The sequence below is a fragment of the Colius striatus genome, chromosome 4 (genome assembly GCF_028858725.1).
Source record: "Colius striatus isolate bColStr4 chromosome 4, bColStr4.1.hap1, whole genome shotgun sequence".
Lineage (NCBI taxonomy): Eukaryota > Metazoa > Chordata > Aves > Coliiformes > Coliidae > Colius > Colius striatus.
In genome coordinates, this window is record NC_084762.1 from 47469632 (window position 1) to 47486332 (window position 16701).

Here is a 16701-nt window from a genome sequence, read left to right on the forward strand (position 1 = left end):
TTTTCTTTTTCTCCATTTTCCTGCCACTTAATGTGCAAAATACATTTTGAAATGATTAAGGTTACCAGTTTAATGCTACTACAATGACATAAAACTACCATAAGGATATATCAGAAAGGCACCAAAATGACATACTAAAGCCAACATATTTTTGTCTCCTGCTGGCAAATTTGTTACCCCACTTCATGTTTGCACTATCAAAAGTGTTCCTACAGCCTCAAAAATCAGTACTTACATAGCATAAGACTGATATGATTGGACTCACTCTAATTACACATTCTCAAACTGGGCATAAAGAGAACGTGGGGAAAAATGTTTTCTTTAAACGCCTTCCACCCCTCTCTCACACACCAGTTTCTCATTTCTACCAATCCTTCTATCACACTTCTGCTGAATTGATCCCAAAGCTTCTATAAATATTTTTTTCACTGATATGGATTTCTTCACAAGAACTACAAAGAGTTAAAAAGACACTTTCAAGTACTTAAAGGTGACAAACTCCATAAACTAAAAAATGCTGAAAACTGCTTGCGCATCCAATTTCTGCCTCCATGGTGTTTGCAACAACACTGCTAACATAACTGATATGGCCTTTACTCTAAAAGTCAATAGATATTAAAGCACACATTCCAATTTTATAAGCCTTGCTCCAATGCAATGGGAGTAAACTGAATAATAAAGTAACTTCCCATACAGTCAGAATGTGAGTAAACAGAATGACAATCCACTGATATTTAAGATATTATAACCTAGATTCTGAATCTGAGATCTTAAGGAAGTTGAAATATTGATACTGCTTCACTGTAAATACTAGAGATAGAAACAAATATGAAATGATTAAAATACTTTTCACAGTATCACAGACTGGTAGAACTTGGAAGGGACCTCTAGAGATCATCCAGTCCAAACCCTTGCTAAAGCAGGTTCCCTTCAATCAGGTCATACATGAATGTGTCCAGGCAGGTTTTGAAACCCTCCAGACATCCTCCCTGGGCAGCCTGTGCCAAGGCTCCCTCATTCTCACAAGAAAGAAGTTCTTCCTCTTCTTCAAGTGGAACTTCCTGTGTTCCAACTTATGGCTGTTACCCCGTCCTGCCACTGGACACGGCAGAGTCTCTGAGTCTTTCCTTGTATTAGAGATGTTCCAGTCCCCTGATCATCTTTGTAGCCCTCTGCTGGACTCTCACCAGAAGTCCCCTGACTCTCTTGAACTGGGAAGTCCAGAACTGGACACAGGAGTCCAGATGAGGCCTCACCAGGGCAGAGTAGAGGGAGAGGAAAATCTCCCTCCACCTGCTGGACACACACTTTTTGGTGCATCCCAGGGTATTGTTGGCTTTCTTGGCCATGAGAGCACGTTGCTGGCATTTCCTTAACTTTCATGAACACAAGCGCATGACTGGCAGAATCAGGTTAGGCAGACAATATATGGATGAGAAATATTGACAGAAATTCCTGACTACAGCTGCAGAGATTTACTGCTAAGTTGTTTTCAAAAATGAGAAAGGAGTGTAAGCAGAAACTCATACTTTATTATTTTCAACAATAAAGGCAATGCATTGAAATGGAAGGAATACAATAGAAAGAGGGGCAATTTAAAATCCTAGAATCATACAATAGTTTTGGTTGGAAGAGACGTTTAAAGGTCACCTAATCACACTCCCCACTCAATGAGCAGGGACATCCTCAACTAGATCAGGTTGCTCAGAGCCCTGTCCAGCCTGACCTTGAATGGTTCCAGGGATGGAGCTGAAGGCCTCAGAGCTGAATGCAGGACCCCAGGTGGGGACTCAGAGGGGAGCAGAGGGGCTGAATCACCTCCCTCAAGCTATTGAACACGCTGCTTTGGGTGCAGCCCAGGATGCAGTTGGCTTTCTGGGCTACAATTACACAGGACTGGCTCATGTCCAGCTTTTCATCCCTCAGTACCCCCATGTCCTCCTCTACAGGGCTGCTCTCAATCCCTTCAACCCCCAGCCTGTATTGATACCAGTGATTGCCCTGACCCATGTGCAGGATCTTGCACTTGGCCTTGTTGAATCTCAAGAGGTTCACATGAGCCCAGTTCTCAAGCTTGTCCAGGTCTTTCTGGATGGCATCTCATCTCTGACGTATGTAAACTACACCACTCAGCTTGGTGTCACCTGAAAACACGCCAAGAGTGCACTCAATCCTACTGTCTGTGTCATTGATGAAGATACTGAGCAGTACTAGTCCAAATACAGATCCCTGAGGGACACTACTTGTCACTCATCTCCATTTGGACATGAAGTTTTTGACCACTACCCTCTGGATGTGACCATCCAGTCAATTCCTCAGCTACTAAACAGTCCACTCATCATATCCATATCTCTGCAGTTTAGAGAATAGGATGTTGTAGGGAACTGTGTCGAGGGCCATACAGAAGTCCAAATAGCTCTTCCCTTGTCCACTAATGTAGTCATTCCATCATAAAAAGGCCACTAGGTTGGTCAGGCAAGACTTGCCCTTGGTGAAGCCATGCTGGCTGTCTTGAATCACCCTGACTTCCATGGACCTTAGCATAGCTTCTAGGAGGATCTGTTCCATGATCTTCCCAAGCACAGAGGTAAGACTCCCAGATCAGTACCTCCCAGGGTCCTCCTTTTTGCTCTTTTTAAAAATGGGTGCAATTTACATGAAAGACATATTTTCAGGATTAAAACAATGACTTCTGTTATTTTTCATCAAGTCAAAAGGGAAGATAAACAGCAATGTCTTCTCCTATTTCCCATTTTGCCCCATATGCTTCCAATTCAATTTTGCTTCATAACAGATAAATGAAACATGACTTACCTTCCTCTTGTTTCCTAATTTTTTCACTGATCTCTGAATTTTCCTTCGTTATTAAATCAACATCTTTGGTTAATGTGTTATTAGTTTCTTCCAGCTAAATGAAAACAAACACATTTCAAAAAAAGGAATTTGCCATAAATTCTAAAAATACTTATAATGCTACTATTTTACATATCCTTAAATCTATGAGAGCCATTTACTTGGAATTACCAAATTATGTCTTTTTACCTGTCAAATCTGAATTTTTAAAAAACTGTACCTTCTAAGTTGCCTTGATTTACCAAAAGGATCAAAAAATACACTTGTCCTTGAAAAAAATGTTTCTTTTTTTTCAATTGATCTTTATAGATCTCACAGCACTGCAGTATCTAATTAAATACTCAAGCAAAAACAGATTGTCAGTTGAATTGAATGAGGCAAGTTTCAATTAATTTCTTGTTTAGAATAACTACTACCTAGAGGCTGGATTCACTGAATCTAGACGGAAAAGTACCTGACAGATGATACAACTCCAGCATTCAAGGCCAGATGCATGACATCTGTTGCTAAACAACTGTCATATATAATAAAAAACAGGTATAAATCAGCATAAAAATGAAACTGAATTTGGTCTAACTCAAAGCATACATGGGTAAATAAGTACAGTGATTTGGAAAAAAAAAACCAAAAAAACAACCCACAAAAATGGAAAGGAAAACCCTTACACTTTGAATAGGTTAGCTGTCACAGTCAGGACCACTTTACTAACCACTTAAATATATATTAAAAACCAGACATAACTACATTCCTGAAAAAAGAGTTTGTATGAAGCCTATGGAAATGATTGTGTTTTGAGCTCTGTGACGAAATCACCAGAACATTTGAAACCAAGGTAGTGGCAAAAAGGTGTTCCTTCAATGCCATAGAGAAACAGTCTTCTAAATGTTTCTTAAGAATTGGCATTCTGGATATCTCAAGCTTAAAAAAGAAAACATATGTAACAAACAGTACTTTTGCTGTCCCTACACAGAGATGTAATACCCATTTAACAGCACTAATAGAAAGCTTTGAGCAATTGATCCAAGTTCAGTTATGTCTAGAGTTTTACTGAAGTTATACACCCTCAAGATTCTTGAGCAAATCTGCTAAACAGGGGAAAAGGACAATAATAAAATAACTGTGCTATATATGGCTTGCTATTTGAAACTCTTCAGTTAAGACATTTATCAACCCAATACTAATACTCAAGAGCTATGCTATAAAGTATCTTAAAAAATTACAGTTTGGAGTTTGGGTCTGTTGGGATTTTTTAAAATAGTTTACCAGTGGGAAGACTTTCAAGTGGGTTTCTTTTTAAAGGCTGTTATTTTGCAATAAGAGTCTCTAATATACAGCTCCACAAATTTAAAATATTTAAATAATACATTGGGCAATGTCAAGAAGTAATTCTGAAAAGCTTAATAACATCCACTTAATTTTCATTCTGGCTTCACCTCAGATTCATCAAACCTACGTTCCTTTAGCAGTTTACATGATGGAATTTAAATATTTAAGGTTGCAACTGAGTCCAAAACTTAGATACTTCAACAGTTATCACTTAAGACCACAACAAGACTTTACAATAAAAACATATTTTTCTGTTTCCAGATGGAAGACATATATTAGTATTAATTACAGTGAAATCATTTACCCTTCTTATGATGTTGTCCTTATCAGTCATTTCTTGCCTGTGTCTAGATGCTGCTTTTTTGCTTTCTTGACTCAGTTCAAAATATTGTTCTTCAAGGAGTGCTCGTGCCAACCGTTCTGACTCAGCTTTGGTTTCAGCTAAATCCAACTGAGTGGTGAGCGTTTCTCTGTAAAAAGGATACTAAGATTTTGTTTTCCTATGCAAAGCATTCCAAATTTTCAGGTAGACTAACAAACTTGAATTATACCACTCAGCTAATTGTCTTTATCTTGGTTTCACAAGAAATAAAAGATTTACAAAACCACACAGTGTACACTTATATCTTTTTGGGGTCCACACAAGCTACAGTAGCAAGCTTATTATAATTCAATTAAAATTTCAATCATCCATAAACATAAACTCTTAGGAAACCAGGTGTCAAATTCTCCTGCCTTTGAAGAATATAAAAATAAAATTAATTGAAGAATATAAAATAAAATTAATATTGCATTAGCGTGGTCCACTAAAAGATAGTTAACCCTATCATTATTACATAAGACTCTTCACCTACTACCTTCATATAAGACTACCACCCAGGAAGATATGTGCTCCCGACTGTTTAAACAAGGAAAATTGCATAATGTTTCTGAAAACATGCAACGGTTCTATGTGTATGCAACCTTTTGCAGAAAGGCTTGCAAATTCTATCTACACCTTGAGAAGCAGGGGGCTTTAACTTAGGTGCAGTACCTCTTTAATGTATACACAACTTCTAATCAGTTCATCAGACAAGCCAAGCTCTCTTGCTTGGAGTACGGACAGTTTCTATATATCTATTTGCCTGCAAAAAAATCCATATAAAGCATTGTGGTCAGCCTAGCACCCATGGGTCAGATGTACCCAGCAGCACGTGACACAGTCCACAGCATGCTGACATAGAAGTGGCAATACATTACTGCACTATGGGCTCATGACAGTCTTTCCTGTACTGCAAAATAAAAGGAGATTTATGCAATGAAATATGTATTGCTGTAGAGTCCACTGATTTGATGCCTCTGGAGTAGATACAGGTCTCTACTGTAAAAATGTAACTGTTGAAGTATACTAATTTGCCACAACGAATGTAGTTGTATCCAGGTGAAAAACGCTTACGATGAGCATAAGATTGTGGAGAACATTGAGGAAATAGAGTGAAAGGAATTTATAAAAATAAGTATAAAAATATAACAAGTAATTATGAGAATGATATAATCAAATAAAGCAAGCTGTTACACAAGCAAAATGACTACCACAAATTGGAATACTTTTTCCAAATTTTGCATCTTCCTAAATTCTCAGAAGTCATCATCCCATTTCCAGACATTACAAATACAGTCTGAGGCAAATATGAATAACCACATTTGGCTTTCTGAGTCAGCACAGGCAACATCCTACGTATCTGCCATCTTATAAGGTATTATAGAACACTTCCCTGACTTATTTTTCTAAGGAATTAAACATTTTAAATCTGATTCAAAAATCTTCATGAGTGAGACCATGCTATATGGAAAAACTTAGGTCTATATGAGAAACAAAATGGGCATACTTTTCATTTTGCAATTCCTGCATTTTTCTTTGAGTTTCTTTATTCTTTTCATCAATTTCCTCTTTCAGTTCTTTAACCTGAGTTTTGTAAAGTGTCTGTAAAAGAAAGCATAAAAAAAAAGAATTATCATTCAAATTCCATAGTGAAATTCTTCATTGTTTTGGTACCGATTGGTTTGAATCTGTCAACTCCCAACACACGCCAGTAGTGTCTTTAATGGAATTTCCTCCTTCCTGCCTGTCCAAGATGCTCCTTTCCAGTTTCCCTTGTGCAAGAAACTGATATGACCAGGTAAGTTTTCAATTTTCTAGCCTGGTTTCCTACACAATTGTACAAACACACATGCTGACAAGAGAGAAGGTACTGGGACATAGATCATCAGGTCTCTTGGAGACAACAGGACAAAACTGTGCCCTCTTGTAGCATCCTTGTCTCAAAGAGTTAGTCAAGCCCACTATGCTTCCACCTGTTGTATTCTCTTTGTACCCATATATCTTTCTCTTAGACTGAAAGTTTTTTGTGTACAGACCGACTTTGTCATAATAACTGATTCAAGAGAGGTCTGATTTACATGAACTACTTCTGTTCTTAACTACTATATTGTTTAACACCACTAGTAATTCTGAAAGTTAAAATTCTATCTTCCACAGTAAACTACTTTTGCTGAATATTCAGACCAAAATATGAATGTCTATTTAAACTACATACTAGTGAGAAAACTGAGAATGAAACACAATACTCTTGATCTTATCAGCAGAATGATATGGAGAAATGCACAAAAGTCTGTAACGTACAATGAAATTACAATCACATGCCATTTAGTAAACACAAAAAAATTTACTGCCCTTACAAGGAAGAAGCAGATTTAAAAAACAGTATCAAAATGAAATGAAAATGTCATACTCATAAATATATTTGAAGTTCAGACAATATAGTGCATCTCATGCTATTTCATTCAGAAATTAAACAGATCAAACTAAATCTATGAAATATATATATTTTGGCTACCTGAAATATGAAGTAAGCTTCTTCAATTAAGAGAAGGTATCTCTTTAGAAGGATGAAGAATATGTGCAGAATGCTACTGGACCTACAGCTTTTATGATAGATGAATAGCATGAAAAATATTCCAGTAAAGATGGAGATTTTGAACTCTCTACAAAATTTGCAATCTTGTCAGAAAAACATATCTTTTCCAACCTCAAGATAGGAACTACTCTGATAAATAATTCAGATGAATTATTCAATGTAATATATAAGATCTGACTATCAACTATAAAGCAACATATTAGGCAGACTATGTAATGCTTCCTAATGTTTTGTTCATTGTTCACATTTCAGGAAGGATTTTGTGAATTGCTGATTTATAGCAGGTTGCTACGTAGGATAAAAAATATAATATTCATCATTCAGTGGTTTTGTGTCAAAATTTGGCACTCAGAATCGTTTGCAAGTCTTACCGAAAAATACTGCTCAGCTTCAAGTTGATCCTGAAGCTCACGCATTTGACCTTCATTTCCTCGGTACTGTCTTTGAAGAAATAAAAAAAGGAAAACGTTGAAAAAGTCAGCTACTAACAACTTACAAAGATGAGACTATTTCTAATCAGAATAGCATCTTACAAAGATCTTTTTCACACATATTATTTCACAAAGACCAACAGTTTGCCATATCTTAGAATTTATTTCATTACATTCCTTATTTTATTCTGATGATAGTTTCAGCACATAATTTAGAAGACACAAGACACTTTAAATGAAGAAATATTACGTCAGCTGACGGAAGATATAAGTCTAGTCAATGAAAAATGTCTTCAGTCAGCTTAAGAAATGTTAAGGAAATCAGGCAGGCAGAGGGGGAAAAAAAGCCATTGACTTCCATTTGGTAAAACTAGAAGTCCCATATGATTTAGTAAGTAGTATCACAGTCAATCCATAAAGAAATCATGCAAAAAGAAGTGGCAAATATATGTCTTGACATAGAATGATGAGGCAAGAATTGTTCTGCACGATAGCTCATAACAAAAAAATTCCAACACTGAAGGCTACCTATAAAAATCTTAACATGCAGCTAAAAATATTCATTTAGTTTAGGAAAAAATGCATCATAGAACTTTCTTCACTAAAATGAACAGGCAAAACAATATATGTATAATTAAGCAACTTTCTTCATTTTACTTCAGATTCTTTCTTACTTAGCAAGTTGAGCCAACTCAAATTCCAGTAATCTCTTTGCTTCCAACAACGTATTGATTTCCTGTTTCAGCTGCTTCTCTGAACCCTTCAAGTTATCTGCTTCAAAAGCTTGTGCCTTTAATTCATTCTGTGCCATTATTCGCTTATTCGTTTCTTGTTCAAGTTGAAGTGTTAGATTCCTTACCTAAATGAGAAACATTTCCATTTAAGAGCACTTGCTGGATAACCAACTGCGTACGGTTGAATAGTTGAAAGCGTTTCATAGATGTATTATTATATGTGAAACACCATTGTCTAGATGCTACACAGTGTACAATATGTAAAAATATTCCTAAATCTCCAAACATGTCAATGCAATAATCTTACAGAAGGCTACTGACCTTACAGAACATACTGATAAGATGCTGCATGATGATGAAAAAGCTTCCCCATACCTAGCTTATTTCTAATTCCAAATGTGTTTGATCTTATCTTAAAGGCAACAATGGAAGAAATTCAAATTGTCTACTGAAACGTCCTGCAACCCTCTGTGGATTTCAGACCTTACAAAATACTCACCCTAGAAAAAAAATGCAGCCTACCAGCTACATGAAAAGTAATCTACACAAGTCGTGACCCTTAAGAATAGTTTCAACTATTCCTACTGTCCTGCAAAGAAAAGTAAGGATGAAACTATGATTACTAGTACCTAATTTCCACACTCAATACTCTAATCACATTTCCTTGAACAGTGCTCTTCTGGAGGAGCTACAAATTATTGAAACCAATCAGACTAAAGAGTTACATACATAAGATTTTCCTTTTAAAAAAAGGAAACAAAAAAAATTGCATTAAATTAAATTGAGGGCTCAATATCTAATGCATCCAAGAACTAAGAAACAAGTGGAAATCACCTATTAGGCCAACACCTATCTTCAGCTCTACTGAGAGGTGTATTATACAAGTGTGCTCAGTCTAAGTTAATTGAATTTTTTATTTCTCAGCACAACTATAATTTCTTATTTATACAGCAAATTGTTAGTGCATTTTACTTACTTCATCTTCCAGTCTCTCCTTTTGCTCAAGGAGGTGTTCCAGTTTCTGCTGAGATTGCTTCAGGTCAAAGTCCAGCATGGAACACTGTTTTTCAGCTTGAACTATTCGATTTTCTGCCTTTTCTCTTGCTGCTCTTTCTTCCTTTATTTTTTTTTCCATTTCTCAAGAAGATTAAGAAAAGAAAAATAAGAAAAATGAAAGAATGTTTTTGTAAACACAGTCCTAAATACCTATTATTTTTCAGACACTTTTGTTCAACTATTTAAGCTCTTCTGCTGTTAGATGGACTGATTACTGAGTAAAATCTTCCTGGCATTATTACAAGAAATACAAAAAACCAAATACAACTCCAACTTGCACTGGAATATAATCATGATATAAACGCTAAAAGAAATTAAAAATGCAGATTCTTGAAGCAATCATTATGAAATCACAGCAAAGTCATTTCCACGAATGGATAGTAGAGCAAAAGAAAAGAAATGCCATCATTCATGTTAGCTTTCTGAAAAGTTACAAACTACACATTTAGGTACCGATGACCTTCATGAGGGTGAGATCCATCAGGTGAAAACCTCATGTATTCACATAAGGTATGAAGACATATTTGTTTCATGGATACATATATCTATAAAAGAAACTTCACACTTTCAGATACGCCTAACACAACACAGATATTTTTAACACAGTTACACAGAGATGAATGCTCCCAGACATATTTGTCTTGATAATGCTTTCCTTCAGTTCCACTTAGCATTTGCCAGAATTTCAAGATTTGATCACCTTTTAAAAGGCAAGGAAGGCTTTGAATTGCAAATGCGAAAGACATTTAAAACATTAGGAAACAATGCACTTTTTATGGTACAAGTACCATGTTAGAGAAAATAATTTAAAACTTGTAGTTTTCATGCTTTAAGATGTTTATATGTGTTCTGTTATACAAGGAATTAAAACATATGTATACGAGTACTACTACACTACAAGATGATGCAGTTAAAGGTACTGTATTCAAAATACCTTTTACTATATATTTACCTGAAACTTGCAAGAAACACTTACCACACATTGCAACTGATCTTGCCTCCTCTATTGACTGATGTTTGTCGGTTAACCGAGCTTTAGTCACTTTGTGCTCATTTACTTCCTGTTCTAACCGGTCTTGTAAAGACTTGAGTTTGTAGTTTAAATCTATCTCTAAATTATTCTTTTCCTAAAGATAAGGGAAAAAGTTAGCAGATTTAAATAATATTTCCATAATATCTGAGTGAATTATATCTCCTTTCTTCCTTTCTTTAGTGTTAACTTTTTGTTATGAAAAAATTAGTGTTATTTTCCATGGCTGATAAAGAATGGTAACAGACAAAAACTGTGCTCAGTGCTCTGGAGAAAACTTTGTTAACTTTTTTCAGTAGTCTATAAATTTGGAAGACATGGAAAACTTCTAAGTTTGAATAATGAGTAGTCACCTAAGTTGGAAACATACAAATAATCCATCAAAAACACTAGAGCACAGAGGAATCTGAATTACTATTACCTGGATGCACTACTATTATTTCACTGTTGGGACTGCGAGCCATTATCAGTAACTCATGAGACAAGCACTAGACATGATCTTCGAGATACAGGGGCTTGCTTTTGGATAGTTGTTTCACATAACACCAAATGAGAATGGCAATTGCTTGCATGTTCCTTCACTGGTAATACCTCTCTGGTTTATTTGGACACACCATATAGAGTAGCAAGTCTTTACCTGACCTGAAAACACAAAGCTAACTATGCAGCCTATCTGAGTAAAGGGTATAGGACTTCTTTTTACTCCATTTGTTTCTCCATTTTAGGGCAGTGATAAGAGATGTTAGGGGAACATGCTGGGAAAAAACCTGAAACAGTTCAGCTCTGAAGACTCAAAAGGTCTGACACTGATCCAGCCAAATTAAAATTCAGTAAAAGCAGAAATTTAAATTTCAGGTTTTTAAAAAGTTCAATTAACAGATTTCCAGGTGACAAGTCTCTACACTGATAGGCAGGCAGGCAGAACAAAAAATTACTTGCTATGGGCAGAAGAGGTGGATGCTGGAATCAGTGACAGTGAATTATAAACACCATTTTTACACCCAAAGTGAAGAGGAGAGGACGTCTGAGACTTACCATCCCAATGAAACCGTATATTAGCACCTTTATTTAAGCATTTTAACACAAGACTGATTTAGAGCAAGAATACAGGACTTGGCAACATATATAAATACTATTTGAACATATAGTCAAAAGCTGACATTAGCTTGAACATCATTTTAACATACCTTTTCTGAATGATTAAGCATATCCTGTGCTTGTTTTCTTTCTGCTTCCACTCTTTCAAGATTGTTTTTAATGTTTTTTACTTCTTCTTGTAAAGTTGTAATTCGAACTGTCACAAGAAATCAAATATCATTCAATATTAGTTATGTGACATCGATAAATAGGCTTTTCAATCTCACGTTGATTTCTAGGGCCCTAAAACATTTGTACCCTAAAATTTTTCAGACATGCATAAGCTGCACATTGTAAAGGAAACAGATCTTTTTAGCCACTCTTTATGCATGCCATTAGTAACAATTCACAAAAAACAACCACATACAGAACTTGATACCTGTCTTCCGTCATTTCTAATATCTAATATGCAACATTTCTTCCATTAATCCAAGTTTTGCTGTGCTATCCAACAAGCATCTTTCCTGATGTTAACTTCATTAATGCACAGATAAGGGACATTACAAAGAAAGTCTCAAATAGGTCTATAGGTGAATACAATATGTATTCACCCAACTGTGACTCAAGTTCTCTGCTACGGGTAGAGGAACTATTACCCATCCCCTGCACCATCTACCCCAAGACCTTGTGTGTCATCAGAAGTTTATACTAAATAGAGTAACAGAATGGTTTGGGTTGAAAGGGACCTTTACAAGTCATCTGGCTCAAACACCCCTGCCACAGGCAAAGACATCTTTCACTATATCAGGTTGCTCAAAGCCTCATCCAACTTGGACTTGAACACTTCCAGGGATGGGGAAACCTCAGGCTTTCTGGGCAACCTGTTCCAGGGTATCACCATGCTCCTTGTAAAAAAAATTTCTTCCTTATAGCTAAAGTTATTCTATTCTCCTTCGGTTTCAAACTGTTGTCCTTTGTTGTGTCACTACTAAAAAGTCTCTGTCTTTCTTATAAGCTTTCAGTATTGAAAGGCTACAATAAAGTAGCCCCAAAGCCTTAGTAATGTATGTGTGTATAAAAATATGCATGCCAAGTTAGTACTATAATATATGCCAAAGTAGTAGTATGTGTTTCTAGACTGTGCTTCTCCTTTAAGAGAAATACACAAAAAATATTTTTTATTACTCTATATGACAATATCTTAAATATTGTACACAAAAATATATCTACAATTAAAATATATTTGTCTACAGTGCAGTCTGCTTCACTTAATTCTGAGTGATGATAACAATAGAGACATCCTTGCAATATGTAAAAAACTATGAGAAGGAAAAAGATAAAGTCAGCTGAATGAGTATTTGAATTACATAAAGCTATTTGGGCCTATACCAGAAAAACACCTTAAGCCTACAACCCCAGAAAAAGATTCTTTTCCTGCAGGCTGTTGAGTCAGTTTGGTTAAAAATAGATTTTTCAAATGCACAGAATAGTCTTCTCATGTCATTTATATCTCCTGCTTGCAATTAATCACAGGCTGTCTCAAACTACATTTAGTCATTTCAGAGAATTTCACATTCAACTGAAATTTATTTACAGTATTGGAAGCAGGCAACTTGATTCTTGGTCTTTCTTTGTAATAGTAGTTCACCTTTGAAACTCAAAACCCAAACCACCCAGAAGTCCTCAACAAATGGTTGTGCCTCCATGAAAATAATTTTCAGTTCTGCAGACAGATAGTTTAAAATTATAAATTAAGAGGCAAGATTTATTAGCATAGGCACAGTTGTAAACTAATGTATCTGAATAGTTTCTAGTATGAAGTACAAATTGTAAAAAGTTTCAAGCATCCACTCTTTCCTCCCTTAATGTAACTGTACTTTAAAAAAGTACAGTTACTGCAACTTCTTTGGTAAAGTATAAATACAGAAGAATTACCCTGTAGTTCTCCAATCATTTCAGATCCATGACTTCTGTCTCTTCGTTCTGACTCCAAAGCTGCTTGAAGTTGGTAATAATCTTTCTCCACCTGCAGTTTTGTGCTTTCTAGAACTCTGCACCTTTCCTGCAGTTCTCTGTTCAGTGATTCTACCTGACTTAATGACTTGCTCATTTCTGTGTTACCCTTTCTCAGTCTTGCTGCCGTATCCGATTCTGTCCTCAGTAAATCATTTGCTTCTTCTAGCTGTTAAAATAAAGCAGACGAGATTCTCAAATATAAAAATTAGTGGTACCAATTTTATCAGAATGCTCTATACTGCTTCTCAAATCTAATAAGAATGACAACAAACAGAAGTAACATACTTGTTTTTGCAGTTGTGTTATCTTCTCATTTGTAATTTGTGAATGCTGGCTGATTTTTTTCAAGTCTTCCATCTGATCTTTTAGCGTGGACACTATAGAGAAATTACACCAGTAATACATCAGATTAAAAAAATCCTTACGTTTTTTGGGTTGTTGAGATTTTTTTTTTTTTTTTTTTTTTTTTTTACACAAACAGTCAAATTCTTGGCAGATATTTGCTTCTTATATATATTTTAAGGTCAAATTCTGTGCTTGCAGACAACAACACACACTGTAGAGAACAGAATTAGAAAAGAAGACAAAAATATTGTGTTCAAACAAACTCAAAATTTGTGCCCACTATTTCAAAAAATCTCTTTAAAGCTGTATAGCACTTAAGATGCTACAACAGCAAATTATTCCCCAAAACACCTCATATATCTCATCAGCATCAATGTTTGGACAACACAACATACCTTCATTTTCTACGTTCCGTCTTTTTTCATTCTCTTGTTCAATTTTTCTTTGGTAGTCATTTATCTTATGTTGCAATACCATCTTTTCCTTCTCAATCTGAGACACCATTGATTCCAAGTTCTTTCTTTGATTTCCCTAAAATAAAAAGCATTGGTATTTTCTACTTACATTCTAAGCAATGATCCCTAAACCCAGTATCTCTGCAATTAATTAATCATGGAAACTGATGCACTGTTTCCAATTAACTAGTTTCTGGCTTTCTTGAAAAGGTTTTCAGAAAAGAAAGCTTTTAAAAATGTCTATATTACAAATTTATGAAATTACTAGAAAAGCTATTGTTAACATCATTCTAGGTGACTATTAAAATTATTATTAGAAGACAATATAAATACTCCAAAAAATCATCACTACATTAATTTTTAGAATAATTGATTTTTATAAATTCCAGAGAAACTGCAATGGGCAAGACTAAGCAAAACATTCAGCAGAGGAAACAGAATTCAGTATTACTTGCAGAAAGTTTTTGAAAATGTGTACGTATCTCTCAGTGCTATGTATTGAAATGTGATTGTTTGGTCTCAAATTTGAACAACTTCTTAGTCACAGAAGAAACATCTTAAATCAAAGTACTACCCACGTTCTTTATCCAACTAAGAAGGTTTCAGTGAGGATCAAAATTACCTCTTCATCCAGCTCTTTCATTATCTTGTCTAGCTTTATGTTTGAAGATCTAAAAAGAAATAAAAATAATAGTATTTGAGAAGGATATATGATACATAGTGTTTTTCTAGTGAAATTATTTGGGACTGTTACTAAAGTGAACATTTATCTTTTGGATAACAGTATTTTGTAATAAACATTTGAAATTGAAGTAATCATTAGAAATAATCTGTAAAACATATTAAATATTCATCAATTTTGTTGTGGATTATATACTCAAAACTTTAGGTGCCTCATTTTTTCCTTTAATCTGCAAATATAAAATCAGTAGATGTACAAAACATCTTATCCTTAAAATTAGAATACCCTGGTGAACTGCTGAAACTTCCTTCAGTTTCGAACTTTTCAAATATCTACAGTGGTTCATTAATTCAACAGTAAACAGCTCCCTATTGTGGAAAAGTTTCTCTGCTGAAGCAATGTGTTAGAACATAGTACTAATGAGCGAGGTTAAGTTCACAGTAAAATCTCAGTTACCTGGCAGTAACACTGACACATCCATTACATTTTTGTAGCTAGCTATCCCTCTTCAAAGAAATAACAAAAAGTTACCTGGCAGGAACCATAAGGAGCAGACACAGCAATATATCCTTTCTACTAACTTCAGTAAATAGTATGACACATCAGAAGACACATTTTTATGCTCTGAGAACTTGAGTAGTGATAAAGGAAGACAGTTCTGAAATATCTTTCCAGCAATATACATCATGCTTGTGGAAAGCAACTAGAACATTTGAACACTGAAGTTGTGTTTAGGTCAATGAAAATGTCACACAGTCTAAATTCCCACAGAGTACTTTGGCTACCAGTTTCCAGATAGGCAGCTTGTACAGCTACACACTACAGTTTTAATTCACAAGCCTAAATACTTCCTATATCATACACCTAGTGTTGCCTCCTGGCTTTATTTAGGCCTTCAGGAAAAGACTTCAAAAGGTGAAGTTAACTGAAGGGGAATTTAGTTTGCATGAATCTGAGTAAATATTTTTTGATTTTCAGGAAAGAAGAATCCTGACTGTCTGCTCATAAGTGTAGCTACAAGAAACAGGCAAATTCTCACATAGCTACTTCTCCAGTATGGTTGAAACAAGACTTCCGAAAGCAAACAGTTCTTATCTGTCAGTGACTAGAAAAAAAAAAGGAACATCCTTTTCCAACAATGATTTTGAGCCCAGCTAGTCAATGCTACAAGTCCAGTCTATGCCATATATACAGTATTTTATGGTTTTTAAAAACCAGCATGATCATTGTGTACCTCAGTCCAGCAAAAGATCTGAATTCAGAGATACCAGGTAAACTCCTCCATTCAAGTGTTTAGAAAGAATATGTGTTACATGGGTGCCAAAGAAAACAAAATATTTTCTTCATACCATATTTAGGAAAACTATTCAAACCTTGTTTTGGAATTATTTAAATCTGTGCCTGGAACTCCCTTGGAGAACTACAGTACCTTTCTTAGTATTATTCTGGTAATCTCTAAAGCAGTAAGACATAACTCAAGTGTTAGATGTATTCAAATCATGTAAACAATTAAAGTTCAAAGTCTCACCTGCACTTCTGCTCCATTTCATCTTTCAACTGCATTTCATTATGTAGTTGTTCTTCCAACTCATAGATCATCTTCTGCATATTTTCCAGCTTTAAATATATATTTGTACATGAAAGAACATGCACTAAATTAAAATCTTCAAAAAACATTTCAGAATATTCAGTGCTGCTTCTGTTCTATCACGGCTAGCTTACTTCTATCTAAACACTGG

At 35.2% G+C, this 16701-nt stretch overlaps 1 protein-coding gene across 3 annotated transcripts in view; it reads right to left on the minus strand.

The window, feature by feature from the left end:
• Positions 1-16701, minus strand: part of ROCK1 (Rho associated coiled-coil containing protein kinase 1) — an 84341-nt gene that overhangs the window by 20003 nt on the left and 47637 nt on the right. For all 3 annotated transcript variants that reach the window (XM_061994658.1, XM_061994659.1, XM_010198023.2), the window contains 13 exons: positions 16491-16579; positions 14903-14951; positions 14221-14356; positions 13766-13857; positions 13400-13646; positions 11575-11681; positions 10334-10484; positions 9278-9438; positions 8242-8426; positions 7508-7577; positions 6048-6142; positions 4484-4649; positions 2815-2908 (listed from right to left, as the gene is read on the minus strand). In XM_061994658.1, the coding sequence (XP_061850642.1) occupies positions 2815-2908; positions 4484-4649; positions 6048-6142; positions 7508-7577; positions 8242-8426; positions 9278-9438; positions 10334-10484; positions 11575-11681; positions 13400-13646; positions 13766-13857; positions 14221-14356; positions 14903-14951; positions 16491-16579 (1642 nt within the window). The remainder of the gene's footprint in view (positions 1-2814; positions 2909-4483; positions 4650-6047; positions 6143-7507; positions 7578-8241; positions 8427-9277; positions 9439-10333; positions 10485-11574; positions 11682-13399; positions 13647-13765; positions 13858-14220; positions 14357-14902; positions 14952-16490; positions 16580-16701) is intronic.